The 16,160-nt window shown below is 39.8% G+C and overlaps 2 protein-coding genes across 2 annotated transcripts; both read right to left on the bottom strand.

The window, feature by feature from the left end:
- Positions 1–913: 913 nt before the first annotated feature.
- mfsd2al2 (major facilitator superfamily domain containing 2a-like 2) lies at positions 914–12,641 on the bottom strand. The gene is made up of 13 exons (XM_040007752.1): positions 11,149–12,641; positions 10,428–10,547; positions 10,231–10,355; positions 10,002–10,134; positions 8,708–8,786; positions 8,466–8,617; positions 6,243–6,333; positions 5,672–5,793; positions 5,468–5,551; positions 5,262–5,345; positions 5,079–5,191; positions 4,697–4,840; positions 914–4,605 (listed from the first exon to the last, which is right to left on the bottom strand). Exons 1-13 carry the CDS (start codon positions 11,275–11,277, stop codon positions 4,434–4,436), a joined length of 1,548 nt encoding a protein of 515 aa, XP_039863686.1. The 5' UTR covers positions 11,278–12,641; the 3' UTR covers positions 914–4,433.
- Positions 12,642–12,801: 160 nt separating this feature from the next.
- Positions 12,802–15,990, bottom strand: fam110a (family with sequence similarity 110 member A). The gene is given in 3 exon segments (XM_040007756.1): positions 12,802–13,710; positions 13,712–14,582; positions 15,634–15,990. Coding segments are annotated over 2 exon segments (1,281 nt in total). The 5' UTR covers positions 14,397–14,582; positions 15,634–15,990; the 3' UTR covers positions 12,802–13,114.
- Positions 15,991–16,160: the final 170 nt, after the last annotated feature.

The following is a 16,160-nucleotide window of genomic DNA, read 5'->3' as shown; positions in this document are numbered from 1 at the left end:
ATGGCACCATAACACTAATGCCATAACCTGATTTGTGTGACACATTTCTGCTAAAGAACATCTGCTGCCTAACTGAGACTAACTATTGTCTCACAATAGTTGAAATGTGCAATTCCCTGGTATTCCTATTCCTATTTATCGCTATTATATACTCTGTGTTTATATGTGTCTCTGTATTTATATATATGTGTATATGTGTATATATGGTATATTTCTATTTCTGCTTACATTCTTTTGCAGCTTCTGTTGGTGCTGTGCTACTGGAAACAGAATTTCCAGGAGGAACCGAAACCGAGGGATTAATAAAGCTTTATCTAATCTAATCTAACCTAATGTTATTTGTCTATGCTAAATATAATGCTAAAACAGGTCAGATTGATACCCTAACATAAAGACATGACCTGTTAAAACAATTTTTCCACTCAGTGTGTGCAAAGAGTTTGCAGGGACTAAGCTTGTGTTCTGCAAAGATTTCTTGGCTGGGCCTTCTGTAACTCTCTATTAGTTTCTTAGCTATGCATTTTCTAGATTATGCCGATCCAATGATATGCTAAGCTAAGTGAACCAACTCCCTGCTGAAGCATCAAATTACAAAGTACAGACATGAAGGTTGTATCATGTTTAAAACAGGCTAAAACAGTTGCTGTGGGATGTACTCCTCAAACCCATGACACCTTGGCTCTCACATGCGACCTGTTAGAGGCAGACTCGCAATGATTCTCAGGAACATTTATGCCCAGTTTGGCCCATCCTGAGCACTGGTGAGGGCTTTGTTCATGACATTGAGGACTTACAATTAACCGAGCTGCTTTATGCCTGCTGCCATTTCCAAAAGATCTGTTGGAAACATTTGAACAAACAGACTTGACTGAATTTTTTTTATCCTGACTGTAACAGTGTGGTAAGTTCTCAAATTTTAATGTGTTTGAGTCATAATGTGATGTTGATGTGACTCCAGCGTGGGCCTGCTGCAGGATTGTTGGCAGCTCTGTGTTTTCTCTTCGCTCTGAAGATGATGATGTAACTTCTGAACTGGATAAAGAATAAAAAATACAAAATAAATAATAAATGTATTATCATTAATATCCATCTTTCATTTTAAAAGTGGTATGTTTAAGTCCTGCAAGGACTATTGTAAGGCTATCTGTTAAAGCATGTAGCAAATGATTCTATTCTGCTGCAGAGAATGATCTCCTTTGATTTACTTTTGCTCACTATGTTGAAGGTTTATGGAAAACTTTCTTTTTCTTTTTTTTGCTCTCTTTTGGAACAATGACATCTGGGCATACTCATGGAAAAAGAGCTGGAAGTAAATATGGAATAATGACTCCAGCAAGATGCCCATACACTTTAGAGGTGCTGTTGGGCACGCTTGGGTCAGATTACTTTGTGTTCCATGGCTACTTCGGAACCAGTTAATGAACACAAGTTGCCTGACATTTTAATGAGCCATGTAATCCCTGGCGTTACAAAAAACATTTAAACAAATCTGATAAATAAAGATAATAATAACACATCTTATACTGCAGATGGGTGAACAAAATGTGTTCTTACAATGTAATCACATAATCTCCAACAATTTAACTAAAATCTCATTTCACATCTTTCTAAATGTAATCCCATTCAACTGTTTGTTAACACAACTCAGCTCACATGGCAGATTTCTGTTGTTATTCATTCTAGTATGTTGTTGGCCACCTTTTTTTCACTATTTTGTAGTTCAAGTTTTAAGATTTAATCCACAAACAAAACCAGACCTCCTTCACTCTTATTCTTTTATGTTCAAAATCCATATTGATCCAAGTCTGTGACAATGCTATTTACATTCAAAGAGTTTATAAATTTGCTTACACATTCTTTGATATTGTAGATGCTGACATATGGGTTTAAGCTGCTGAAGTGAATAACTGAAATTTTACAATCTGTCTTGATAGTTTACTGAACTCTTCATCCATATAATAATAGCAAGCATGATGACGCTGTTAAAAAGATCATTTGGGGGTCAGTTGTATGTTTATAAATTTTACATTTATTGTGCAAAAGTCTTTAGCTTTACTATTACTAAAGACTACTTAAAGAAATAATGAGAAAAGGTTCAGGCCATCTTGACAAAGGTGCTCATACCAAGCATAGTCTTTTGAGCTTGTTAGAGTTGTACAAATACCATATTGTACTTGCACACATTTCAGTAATTCACTCTAGCTATTTCCAGTTCTCTAAGCAACATACAGAGAAATGATGGCTGCCATTAACACTCCAACTCCAGTCCATCATTTTCAACCATCCCTTGAATTAAATATTGAATTTGCCTATCCTTCTGGCCAATCCATATGGGCAGAGTCTCAATGCTTTATATTAAAATGAACTCTCTTTAGTGATTTCACTCAACAAAGTCAGTTTATTGCGTTATACTTTTTAAAATTACAATTATCCTTTGAGATTTTATCTTTTTGTGTTTTTCATAAATCCCAAACTTTTTTTTTTGTTTGTTTGCAGCTTAGCATATCAGTTTCCCTGTTTCTGGTCTTTGTGCTATTCTGAGCACAGCGACTCCCTCTGTACCATCTCGTGCTCAGAGAGTAGCCTGTTAAAAATCTTCTCAACAAACTCTTTGGAAAATAACTTAACTTATGACTTATTAACACCAAGACTTGACTTGATCTTAAATCTGTGAGTGTGTGAATCTGTGCTGTGAACATGCTATAACAGACAACTATGAACTCAGTATTTAAGGTTTTACCTCAACCTTAATGGCTAAAAGTCTATTTTTCTCTCTTTTTTTTATTGATATCTCTTTTGCAGCTAAATTTTTTCACGTTTCTAACTTTTTGCTGGGATTTCATTTTCTACTTTTAATTTTTTTTAATGTATTTGTTCATTATATTGTACATGAAGTGGCTGAAAATTATTTACATCTAAATATGTATATATGTAATGAGGTTGATTGTGTGTCTGGCTAAACATTTATGATTTTATCAGCTATGTTGGGTATCTAAGTTGATTGTTCTACTTGTCAAATATATGTCAGAAATAATATTGCCTGACGAAGAAAAAAGGGATCTTTCCAAGTTAAACTGTGTGGGAGTCTGTTTGCAATGCTGGATCTGTTTGTCCTTCTCCTACGCATCTGTCTTACAAAATAGATGTGCGAAGAGTCTTTTTTTCCTGAGATTTCTGCCATGAAATCAGTTAAGATGTTGTGATACAATGAGCTGAAACTAAAGCTTCAAAGGTTCATCAAAATGAGCAACTGTGAACTGTATATAAAAGCCAATGAAGAAGTGCCTTAAGCATATGCAGTTGTACGGTGTGGTGTTGCTTGTTTCTTAAGCAGTCACTCTTCACATCTGGTTTAAAAAACACCAAAAAAAACACCAAAACTAAACAGTGGTGGACTTCACAAACCAGCAGTTGATATCTCAGTGGTTTGGTCCATCTTGTATAACAAATTCCAGTATTGCAAACAATTTGAAACACCTCCAGTCATTTACTTGGGATGTTATTTAGAAGCATTAAAATTAATTTAATTAAATAATCTTTCATTTTAATGGTCATCACGACATAAACAATGTCATGGTCTTGGGTTTTGAACCCAGAGGTTTCAGTTTGTGAACTTTGAATGTTTGCGTATTATTTTAATGTTCTATTTGGTTCTTAGTTTGTTATTGTCCAAATTCTTGAGCCTTAGTTCCTTGTTTCAGCCGAGTTTTGCTATCAATATCCCTTTTAGGGTTTATTCTGTTTAGTCTTCGGTTATTTGTGTAGTTGCCCATTTGTGTCTCATTGTGTCAAGTTTGTCTCTGTTTAGTTACTTTGTGCTATGATTTCATAGTCATTTGACTTCGGTGTCGTGTTTTAGTTTAATTCTCTCATGTCTTGTTATTTTGATTTAGTTCAGCTGTGTCTTCCAGCTGTTTCCTCTCCTCCTCACCCCCTGTCTGTCTTCTTTGTCCCTTGTTACATTGACCTTCAGTGCTGTGTGTTATCCTGCTCTGTGTTCCTCGTGGTTTCTGTATATCTTGATCGTATTCCCTGGTTGGTGCTTTGTTATTTAGAATAGCCGACATTAAAGGCTCACTTTAGGATCGACCCCTGTGTACCCCGTGCATCTGGGTCTGCAATCTGCCTCCTACACAGCTAATCCTGACAAATGTCAAATCACTAGTCAAACGTGATTTTGCCCAACAATTACATTTTAGAAAGATTTTTGTCCTCTGAAAGTTATATTTCTACCGCCATCTTTGCTGTTGTAGGGTTCTCCCATGATTTCAGTTTTACTCCTCTCTGTGTGTCTTGTGCATAGTGCTTCTGTTTATAGGCAATCTATGTGAGCAACTCTTTTAATGCTGTTGTTTTCACTTCTTAATTTGATGCTTTTTCTAATTATATAAATCTCCATTGTAGCTGTTTCAAAGATGACATGTCTGAGCCTCTTACTGGATTTGTTCCCGGAGCTGCAAGCTTTGCCTCTCGTTAATTGGATAGAAGTGAAAAAACACCATCCCTATCAGCAAAAGTGTGATGGGAACTGGCGAGAACAGTACGATCAGAGCAGTCGCCACTCTGTCACCATGGTTACAAGCACCTGCTTCATAGCCCACAAACCTGCAGACGAGGAGAGCACATAATGTGACAGACCAAGTGATGTACCCACGTAACAAAACACAAGAAGTGAGTGGACTGGAGTCTGACTCACTGTAATGTCATGGTTGAGAGTCCAGCAGACAGCCCTCCTGTCAGTTTACTGCAGAAGGCATAGCAGGAAAAAAACAGAGGCTCTAGGTCCTTACAGGACGGGTGTCTCACAGCAAAGTCATCCACCACGTCTGGGAGCATTGACCTGCAGCACACACACAACAAGTTGACATATCACATGTCAAAACCACATGTCAGTTTTAATGGAGAGTTCTGGCTGGTCAGCAAAGCACATCGTTTCTGGAATAGTCATCACTGGCCAGGGTTGAGTACAGACTATGAATGATTCATGTGCACCGCATTCATCTCTGACACTGATTAGATCTGACAGGGGGCCTTGGAAAGGACCTCAAACTTTGTGTTCAGGCTGGGAGCTGACTCACCAGGGTAGCAGGAATATGGTTGCCACACTGAATCCCATCAGAACGCACATACTCATGAAGACCAGCAGGTTACTGGGAACACAGGCAACTATAATCACTGCTGGGATGAAGAGCTGGGAGAGACAAAAACGAGGATTCAAGGTGTGGAACATTTCTCTTATCATCAAGTTTCAGAGGTCTTACCGACAATCCGATGAAAACGGTGGACTTTTTCCCAATTCTCAGAAGAATTATTTGCCACACAGGAACTGCTACACAGGCAGAAACCTGTGGAAATGTTGACTGAATTTCTATTTTGAACTCAAATCATATCTAAACTGGCCAGAAAGCTACTGAACCATGCAGCAGAGCAGGGTGTGAAAGAGTCTGTTAAGTTAGCTGCACCTTACCAGTAAAACCAGCAGGAGGTGCTGGAACTGGGCTCCCAGCCCAGCAGCATGACTGCAAAACAGCGCAAAGTTACCCAAGGACATCTGAGATCAAAACAGATGGTAAGAAAAAAAAAGGACAAATTGTTTCACATGTGACTTTGAAGTGGATAAAAACAGAATTAAGAAGGAGAAACCATATGCAGAAATGATTACAAGTTGTACCTGAAAGGCAAATGCACTAAACACAAAGCCCAGCACCAGCCTTTGGTAAGGAACGTGGCACGTGAGCATCTTCAGCGAGCTCAAATAGGAAGGTCGTACTTTATCTTCAGAGCAGCGAGAGGCTGGGAATATAACATATGAGAGAAAAGAGTGAAATATCAGACTCATGATTTTACTCTGTTTGTGGAGTAAAATCATGAGTTCTTTGGCTAATTTTACATTTTGTTTAAGTCCTCAGCTACACCTGTCCATGCCATGCATATATCAAACTAAATTACTTTGACTCAGCATAATTATGTTTTCATTTAACAAAAAAATGTTCACTTCAGAGGTTCAAAGGTTTGTCTATACGTATAGTTTAAGCTTTGACAAGTTTATTATTCTGTTCACAAACGGTGCCAAAGCAAAAGAAAATGAAAACATTTTTTTTGTCCTACTCAACAAATAAAGGTTTGAAATATTTGTTACCAGGTCCTCATGATAACATGATCGCCTCTGCAAAGCTGTTCAACAAGAACAAAAAAACTTTTATTTATTGTGTTTGAACGCTGACTGTCTCTGAATGACTCACCCTGCTTCTCCTTCACCCCGAGGAACAAAATCAGGCTGCAGAGGAAAAACAAGGCACCCATGATCATAGCTGAGGTCAGGAAAGCCTTTTGCTGGGGGCAAAATGCACACATGAAATCATAACTTTTAAACAAAGCATGTTATTCTGTCTACAAAGTCTAGAGGCTTAAAAACAGAAGTTTTTCCACTGTAAATAATTGTTTTATAGCATTATAAATAAACACAAAAAGCGCAATGGTGTTTCTACAGGGAGCACGTGAAATACACAAATCAGCTTGCGGCTGTAGATGTCGATCTCATTCGCATAAAATCCAAAAGAAAATGCAAACTACGTAAAGATATAGACTCACTGGCTTTTGTTAGGGACACCTGCTCAACGGCTTATTAATGCAAATAATCAGCTGGCATTTACATGGCAGAAACCCAGTATATTAAGGAATGTAGACACGATCAAGACGCCCTGCTGAAGTTAAAACTGAGCATCAGAATGGAGAAGAACAATGAATTTAAGTGACTCAAATATGTTATGGTTATTAGTGCCAGACAGGCTTGTCTGAGTATTTCAGAAACTGATTTGGATTTTTCCACACAATCATCTATAGGGTTTCTGAAGAATTATCCAAAAAGAGAAAATATTCAGTTAGCAGCAGTTCTCCAGGTGAAATGACCTTGTTGATGTCAGAGGACAGGGAAAATGGCCAGACTGCTTTCACCTAACAGGAAGGCAACGGTAATTTAAGAAACCACTTGTTTCAACCAATGCGTAATAGCATCCCTGAACACACAGCATGTCGAATCATGAAACAGAAGACTTACATTTAAATTGAATTTAATAAATTTTCCAAAACTTACTCTAACCATTAATCAAGATGTCACTCTACATGTAATGGATTCAGTTATGAGGATTTGCAATGAAAGTGAGCACCCACAATGTGCCCATATATCTCCATAATATGAGTAATGTGAGTTCACCTCAGACACACAGAAACCCCACAACAATGGTGTATACATCAAGCAAAGAGCAGTAAATTACAGGGTAACAAGATATCCCTGAAACTATGTGAGCACAAAAAGAAAAAAAGCTTCTGCTCTACTAATGAAATGTGAGTCCTATGAAAGGGTGAACAATTTTTATTTTACATTAAAGGGGACCTAATATGCTCATTTACAGCTATATATTTTATTGATGTCACAGAAAAAATATTCAGAGCTCAAACATAATTCACTTACTGAGCTAGACTGTATATACTGGATGGGCGTGGCCACCATGACATCATCAGCTGTTTTGCTAAGTCTCATTTTTGAAGCCTCAAGCTGGGAGTTTCTTCTGTTGCTGATGCACATCTAACTGACACTGCGGGGGTTTTAGGTTAACGACTTATCAATCAAAAGTTCTGACATCCACACTGCTTCATGACTCTTTGGGACACTACCAAAAACAATCATTTACAAAATTAGCATCACATTGTATTCGCTAAGCCTTAAAACAAGCAACTGAGATAGCTTTAAGGCTTTCCTAAGTAAATTCACCAGGAAAGAGTTTACTGATGTCACAGTTAAAGAATCCTTTGCCTTTTTTTTTTTTTTACATAGTTTTATAAAATCAAACTTTTTATATCTGGCAAGCGGCACCTTATGACAGAGTTGACATCAAATGGATGACTCTCAGCTTGCTGTCATAAGCTGACAGTTGTCCACCTTTTTTTGTAACCTGGTACGTTGTGCTGCTGCTGGATTGGAGACACGAGTGTACGATTATTTCAGTGTTTACTGGTATTTCAGTGATAATCAGTACAGAAGCTCAGAGAGTTGCAGGTAATAAAGAGGATGACGCAACAGTTTGGAAAGATGAGACTTTGTGGAAAAAACTTTGCTTCCAGGTTAGCTTCTTCTCCTCCTATACCAACACCTATTGTTCAGGAATACCGTAGCACCGAGAATGCTACCTGCGCCATAACGGCAATCGTGAAAGGAGGTGACTGTGTGATGATGACATAATCAGATTGGCTAGTTTGTAAAGATCGGTCAGCAAATGGGTGGGGCTTCCTCAGTGACATCATACAGAGCTAAAAGTAGAAAAAACTGGTGTAGATAAAACATTTGGTGTCTAGATCAATCTGAAGCCTGAACGTGCTTTTATATATGCTTGGCCATGTTTAATATGAAAATCCAAATATAACAGGAAATAAAGAAGAGTGTATTTGCCCCCCCGAGAGTAGCATACCGTCTGTTGAAAGGAAGCAGTCTGTGGTGAAGACGTGCTTTGAGGTGTTTCATGGTCCCGGCAGGCCTCCTGCTTCTCTGTATTGTACACAGCCACAACTTGTCCCTGAATTACTGATGCCAGCAGCATTGCCACCATCTCCACACTCATTCCTGGCCAAATAAGTAAAGAAACTCAAAACACTTTGCGTTTAGTTTGGGGTCTGATGAGGTTTCTGAATGTAAATGAGTCAATATTCTTACTGTAGGCTGTGGCAGAGTCCCTGTCTCTCTGATCTCCTCCCAGAAACATATTCAGTGATAGGTAGGGGACGTTGTAGCACTGTTGACAGGAAGAAAAACGTGATGCCAAATGACACTTCACCATTGGTGTGAAACTCAGTAGCCATGGTGACATTGCTTGGAGCAAAAATAACAGTAGGATCAGAGTACTATGAATTTCAGTCACCAGAAAGATGACCAAAGAGCTAACAAGGGTTCTGAGCTAAAATTCAGAATTCTCTTTTATTTTTTTGGCCCTCTGGTTTCTGATTCCTTGTTCTTAAGTTCTCTTTATTTCTCAGGGTGTGACTTCTGTTTATTCATTAATTCCTATCGTTCCTTGGTTTAGGTTTTATTGTCACGCATTCAGTAATATTCTTTTCTCTCAGTTCCTGTCTGATGTTCGTGTTAGCTGCATTTTGTTTCTGTTGAATTGTTCCTCCATTTTTTATTTTTTTTTTGCTGTTAAATTCACCAGTGTGCGATGTTTCACATTTGACTGACAGTCACTTCCTCTTTTGCTTTTTAGTCATTGTCTCCTGGTGTCTAGTTTTGCTTCCTCTTGGTCACTGTCCTCGAGTAAGTTCAGCTGTCTCTAGTTCCCCCAGGGGTCTCCACTTTCCTCTGTGTATTCAAAGCCTCTGTTAGCTGGTGTTCGTTATCAGAGCGTCTGTGTTGTCTGCCTGTTATCCCACCTAATGTTTATCTTGCTTGAGCTGCTAAGTGCTAACAAGAGGACTCTTTAATTAGCTAGTCCAAATGTCTTTTCAAACTTTATGCCGTCCAACGTATCTGTGTGCGATTTAAAAAAGGGTATTGTATCTTGTCAGACTGTGCCATGTTGTCTGAGTCGGCCCAAATAAAAACAACAAAAAAAACAAAAAAATGAATACTGTTACACCTGTCATCATAAAATAGAACAATACCTGAGCTATTGAGGTTGTGACAAACATCATTCAAAAGACAATTCTGAGGTGAGGATGTCTCATTTGACTAAATTCCTGTTACCCCGACACCTTCCTCCTCGTCTTTCTTGCCTCTTTTGCCTGCATATCTGGTGGGAGGGACTAAGATGTGAGAAGAGGAATCCAGGATGTGCAATATCAAAAATGAGAAGGGGGAAAGGCGGGGTATCATGACCTCACTAACCATACAGTCTATGCTATAGGTGTTCTTTTTATGTAGGATCTTGATTTTCAAACAACAAGCTGAACCTTTACCTATGAAAGGTACTGGAAATGAAAGTGATTGTGCCTGCGAACATCCAACAACTTACAGTCATGAGGGACTCGAATAGGCAAGCCGCTGTGAGGAACCACAACACGCTGACAGTCTCAGACATCGAGCCTCGTGGCACAAACCACAGAAGCAGATAGGACAAGATGCCAAATGGAGTGGAAATAACCATCCTGTGAGATAAAGATTGATGGCTCTGCTGAGCACAGTGCTGCACCAGGAATCTAAATTCAAAGTGAAATGCGTGTTAAATGTGTGGCTCAACCAACCATGGAGTGAGTTTGCCAATGGGCGTCCAGTTACTGCGGCTCACAAGATATCCAACCAGAGGGTCAGTCACAGCATCCCAGGCCCGACTCACAAATAAAATCATGGAAACATAGAAGGCCTCCATCTGTGATATTTTACCCACTTAAAATTAGAAGCAGTATAGAACATTATATTATGGAAAGTACTGAACTTTTACCTTTACAACATCCAGAAGGAAAATTTGCAAGGAAATACCAATAGCTACTGAAGTAATCAGATGTGGGACCCCACCCACAGCATAACACAGCTTGCAGGCCAGAGGAATACCACCTGAGTCCTGTGAAAACCAGAGAGGGGATGGAGGAAAATCCTGAATGTGGTTAGTTCAAATAGTTCATTTGGCTCATGTACAGTCTCTCCTCCACGGAGGGAGTGTCAAACAAAACTAAAATAAATTCAGAAAATATCAGTTGTCTTATTTTCAGTTATTAATTAGATTATAATCCATGTAACGTAACAAAAGCACTATTTAACAAGGGTGCTAGTTTGTTACATTTTTGACTCATGCAAGGGTTCATTTTTTTTTATGAAAACAAGAATATTTTGAAGCACCTTGTGTAATTTTTTTGTGTTTTCTTGTATCCGTGTTTGTTTTATTTTTCTTCAATTTCTTAAAAATGTTGTTGAAAAAAATAAAAATAGAGTAGGAAACACAAAGTTTACTTTGACACCGGTGTTGAAAGTAATACAGTAGCTAGCTGCCACTGATTTCAAGTGAAAGCTTGTTTGAGAGGACAAAACTAACATATTTAATTGAGAACAAGCTTCTGCAGCAAACATTAAATCATAATATTCAAGGGGAAATTGTAATGCTATCACTATTACAGATAATTAAAAAAAAACAGAGCATTTTTTACCAACTTAAAAACGGTCCTTACCCCCTGCTGATCTTTCCTGCACGAGTTCCTGTTTGTGTTCTGCTTGAATAAAATCCTTTTAAATGTCTGGAAGTGCTCTGAAAAACTCTTAAGGCAATTCATTGTTAACACTTGAGTATCACTGGACATGTAACGCTGTCCCTGCACACACAGGTGAATGCCACCCGTTTGAAACCAGATTCTGGTTCAACAACTCTTTTGTGTTTTGAAGAGGGGTATTCTTATCCAGTACAGCTGCTCAGACTTAACAATAAATGAGGTGGCTCAACAGCAAAGCATAAGAACTACCAGTGCTGCAGATCTGTTTGAAACAGCAAACTTGTGGAACATGTTTTAAAAATATTAAAATTAAAATGACAGAACTGTATTTCCACAGCTGCAGCGAGAGTTTCTCTGACTCTGGAAAAAGGCCACCGCTTTCACCACATTGTCAGTAACTGCAGTATACTTCTGTACTGATGTGCTGTATTGGAGTGAGGTAGTATGGGTGGCTGTGACCTCTTGTGGAGCTTCAGTGAAATGCAGGTAAGACTGTAAATATGGGTATCAACGTAAAACCCATATTTACAATCTTAGTCAGGTCAGGTGGTTTATATCACTGGAAAAGAAATTTACCACAATAAGGCAAAATTTCAAACTAATTCTCATCATTTTTTATTTATTTTTTCATTAGTTTGAGTTAGTAAGCCAACATTTTGAGATAATAATCAGAAATTTTGAGATTACAACCCCCAAATTTGACTTGTCAAAATCTGTTTTACAATAGTGGAAACAAATGTCTATATTGGTCTGCACCAAATGTGGTTATTGTTATTGATTCCTCCACAGAGATGAGTCCTAACATTTGTCTCGGTTCAGTGGAAAATCAGCAAATATAATCTTTTCTTCTTCCAGTACTAGTCAGAGTTCTTCAGATCTTTCTTGTGAAAATTTGTTTTGGCAACTGAAAGAAACTTTATTTTTTTTTTAACCATCCATAAGTCAAAGTTTGGGGTTTTGATGTCACAATTTTGATTCACTAAACTCGGGAGAAAATAAGTAGAAATTGAGAAAACACCCTTAAATTATGAATTATGATGTCAAAATTTTAAATAACCTGAATTTTTTTTTGATTTATTCATGGCAGAAAAAAAGAGGTTTCAGTGGTGGAAACAAGCTTCAAGCCAAAACCAAAGCTTGCCGCAGAACAGACACAAATGTGAAATAATCTCAGGACAGAAATCAATACCACTCATGTATTGGTGCAGAGTAATGACATATTTTTGTAAAGATAGTTTTTAATGCCTTTTGTTTATTCACACAACTGTGAATTCTACATATCAAAATACCTTTGGGTAGGAATTGCTTTGAAATCAGAGATGGAAGATTCAAACCTTTTAAACTGAAGACTGAAGGGCTTTTGCATCAGAGGAGTTTTCAGAGGTGGTGGACAACCATGCCAAAGGTCTGCTAAATGGTTGTCTGCCAAGGGAGGGCAATACTAGTGTTAGAAGCCAACTGTGTACCAATTGTGTGAAATCTCACTTTTTTCCATTAAATTATTGTTCATACATCACCTGCAGATGTGTATCTGCATTGTATTCTCTACATAACAGGGAGAACCAAACAACTTTCTTGCAGCATTTTCTCTTTAATGGCAGCCATTTACAGCACAAATGAAGATGTCACATCTTTGCCAGACAGCCTGGCTGTGACACACAAAAGTAATACAGCATTGAAAAGTCAAAATAGCACAAGAAAAACCTTCAGAACAAAGATTGTGGCTCACATTTTCTATGTATGGGGAAAAAGAAGAGATATAACAAACTCACTATACTTTCCCATTAATAAACACTCTTCAGTGTAATAACAGGTTAGTAATGGAGCTCCATCAGTCAATGTCTTATCCAAGTTTGTTCTTAAAAAAATAAAAATAAAGTTGGCATTTTTATTTTTAATACAAAGCTTATAAATGACTTGAACCAGCCTATAAATTGGTGCTCTTTGTCGAGTTGTCCTTTGCCTGCTTGATTCCATAGAGCCACTTGATCACTCGTGCATTTCTCTCAATGACAGAAACACCGTAGGGAACACGATTTGCAGCTTTGCCAGCCTCCTCCTCATCCTCTTCATCCTCATCTTCTCTGCCGGAGGCCGCGCACTCGGACCCTGGAGCGCTCGCGCTGCGAAAACGAGCCATGGAAACAATGTCAGAGCTAGAACCAGTCAGCTCCTGCACATCTGCGGGGTCCAAGCCGCACAGGTTGAAGAAGCGCTCCAGCTCTGTCCCAGCTCGGGAGTACCTGTCGCTCATGTCCGACTTAGACCGGGTTAGAGAAGGGCGTTTCCTGGAGCTGGTGGAAGACAAACGGGTAATTGCTGGGGAAGGAGGAGGTATAACAGGGTAGCTTGGTGTAGGTGTGGCAGGAACTGGGGTCTCGGCTGGAGAAGTGGAAGAGGTATCAGGTTTTGACTGAGCAATAACAGGTTTCAGAGGAGAAGGACCTGGTGTTGTTCTAGGGAGAAAGAGATGCAGGTTTGAAGCAGTTGGGCCGGGTCGAAACTGAGACTGTAGAGATATTGGCTGAAGGGGCTGTCGAATTAACTGAGGTCGTCTGCCTGCTGTCCTCACAGGGCTGGCCTGAGGCATGACATCCACTCTCCGTACCGTCGCTGCAGCTGGAGGCCCAGGAGAGCTCGTGCTCTCTACGTTGGCAAGGGTCAGATGCTTTTAATCTCACTTTAGCTGCAACTAACCTATCAGGACGTGGAGGCGGACACGGCTTCTCCTTTTTCTGCTGTGCCCCTGCAGGAGTGGGACGGGGAAAATTGTGTACAGCTGCAGCACAGTAAGGAGGTTTACTGTCGTTTGGCTTTGCAGTTGCACCGGACCGTGGCGCTTCATTCACTCCACTGATGAGGTTACTCAGGTGCTCCATGTCCAGCTGTAATCCTTCCTGCTTTGTCTTTGCTGGGTCTGCGGTCTTTCTGGTGGGCCACAGGGCAGAGCTGGGGCTGAGTAGAGGCTTACGCACTTCAGGAGGCCTGACTGGCTGCTGCTTGGTAAGAGCTACCTGACTCTTGACATATTTAGCCTTGTCTGCCTCCAGCCTTTCCACAGCACTCTGCTTTGGTCTGCTCGCAGCTTTTTGGTACTTCTGGTAGAAATCTAGCCCCACTGGCCCCTTGGGTCGCAAGCGTGGGGGTGTAGGAGCGACAGCAGTCTTTGTTGGCTGCCTCACGGAGTGTTGAAGCGTTTCCACAGGCATTTTGTGGCCAGGCAGTCGTACCTTGTCCACTTCCCGAGCCACCTTGGAATTCAATCTGTTTAGTCCTCACTGTTATCCTCTGTTTATGTGGCCGTATGGTTCTCTCATGATCACCTTAATGGCATATTTGAAGTGACTCAACCTCGGCAAGTCAGCTGATCTCTAGCTCCTTGACATTTGGACTTCCTGCGAAAAAACAGTGTCAGTCAAATTAGAAGAAAAGCAGCTTAACAAAATAAGAGACCAGTGAATAGAAAACATTTACCTTCAAACACAAGCAGAAACTTGTGTGGAGCTACAAAACTTCACAAAGACTCTACAACCACAAACCCTCCCACTTATTTAAGACTGCAGCCAATCGCTCTCCTGAAGCCCCATGCTTCTAACAAGTTCATTGGCTGCCATCTCAGAGAGATCCGAACAATTACTCGCAGTCATCCATCTCTCCGCAGACAAACACACAATAAAACCTCATTTTCAGTCAGTAGAAAGGCTGTGAAAAGAGTGATACAAGTGCGTGTGTGTGAGGGGTGATGGGGAGGTGGATCAGGACAGCTGTCAACAAGCTATTGTCTGGAGGGAATACAGAGCAGATCACACACACCAACAGCTGCTAGGGGAACAATGACTCTTCATCTTTAAATATAGCAGCCTGTTGCCAACTACAAGCTTCTGTGGAGTAATTAATGTTGGGGGAAAAAAGGAGCCTACTATTTTAAGTCCATAAATAGTGAAGGTCAGACTTCTTCTGTGCATACTTAAGATCCTGTAGGTGCATATGGACTATGCTGCTTGAACAGTCTGCATCCAACAGTCAAATTCTCTACATATTTGCCATTCCAGCCTAAGCCGGGCTAAACTCCTGCTGACATAGTTAGGAAAGTTTTAGTAGAGCTCCAGGCTTAACTGTTTTTACGTCTCCAGTTCCCCCCAAAATGATCCTCAATTTTTCTACAGTATCTCATTAAAACAACTGGCTGGTAGCTTACAAACACAATGGGAATTTCAGGAGTTTAGTCAGACAAGCAGAATTAGATCCTCTAATTTGATGTTTCCGAGTCAAGTGCTGGCACGTCTGACAAAGGGAGTGAAGCAGGAAGCCAAGCACAGACACCCGGGAAGGGCAGGTAAACAAAATGGCTTACACACTAGTCTTGCCCTGCCAAACTCACACCCAGCCTTTCTGAAGATACAAGTTAGTAAAGAAAGCTTTTCTTTCTATCGAGAGGAAACTCACCTTCACAGGTTGCCTTGAGTTCCTAAGTCTCACCTGGGTTTCTCCTTCGTGTGTTCGTGTATTTCAAATCACACAGGACAAACCTGTTTGACAACTCATGTGTGCTGCTCCTGAGCCCACCCCCTTCTTTTGATTTGTCCAATCAGTCTCTTACAAGGAAAAACACAGGCTTGCTTTTTTTGGTCATGTGACCCTATCATTGTCATCTGCTCTCAAAGTGATAAGCACCGTTTCCCAGAATCCAAGAGTGGAGCAAGGAAACTGCAAGCAAAGCACCAATACGTACTGAAACTGTTACAAAGGTTAAGTCGAAAGTTGCTTAAAAAAATAAATAAATTTTTTTAGTATTTCTCACTAGTAGTTGAAAAACACAAAACATGTACGTTTCCAATCCCTCCATGATTCTTCTACATTATATCCAGACAGTTCCTGCTGTTCAAAGGTCGGTGCTGAGACTGTACACACATTTAGGCAAACAAGTTAAACAAATTTACTCATATATGCAGCATACAGTCAGAGAAACACAA

The sequence above is a fragment of the Simochromis diagramma genome, unplaced genomic scaffold (assembly GCF_900408965.1).
Source record: "Simochromis diagramma unplaced genomic scaffold, fSimDia1.1 OVJJ01000545.1, whole genome shotgun sequence".
Classification (NCBI taxonomy): domain Eukaryota; kingdom Metazoa; phylum Chordata; class Actinopteri; order Cichliformes; family Cichlidae; genus Simochromis; species Simochromis diagramma.
The sequence above is the reverse complement of the archived record's forward strand: the minus strand, read 5'-3'. Positions and strand labels throughout refer to the sequence as shown.

Bases quoted from the DNA above. Each gene is read 5' to 3' on its own strand.
- mfsd2al2 (XM_040007752.1), bottom strand. From the start codon at position 11,277: ATGTCCAGTGATACTCAAGTGTTAACAATGAATTGCCTTAAGAGTTTT. The intron at 10,135-10,230 runs GTTGGTTGAGCC...TTTATCTCACAG, and splicing joins ATTGGCAAACTCACTCCATG to GATGGTTATTTCCACTCCAT. The intron at 5,346-5,467 runs GTAAGGTGCAGC...ACATTTCCACAG, and splicing joins ACCTCCTGCTGGTTTTACTG to GTTTCTGCCTGTGTAGCAGT.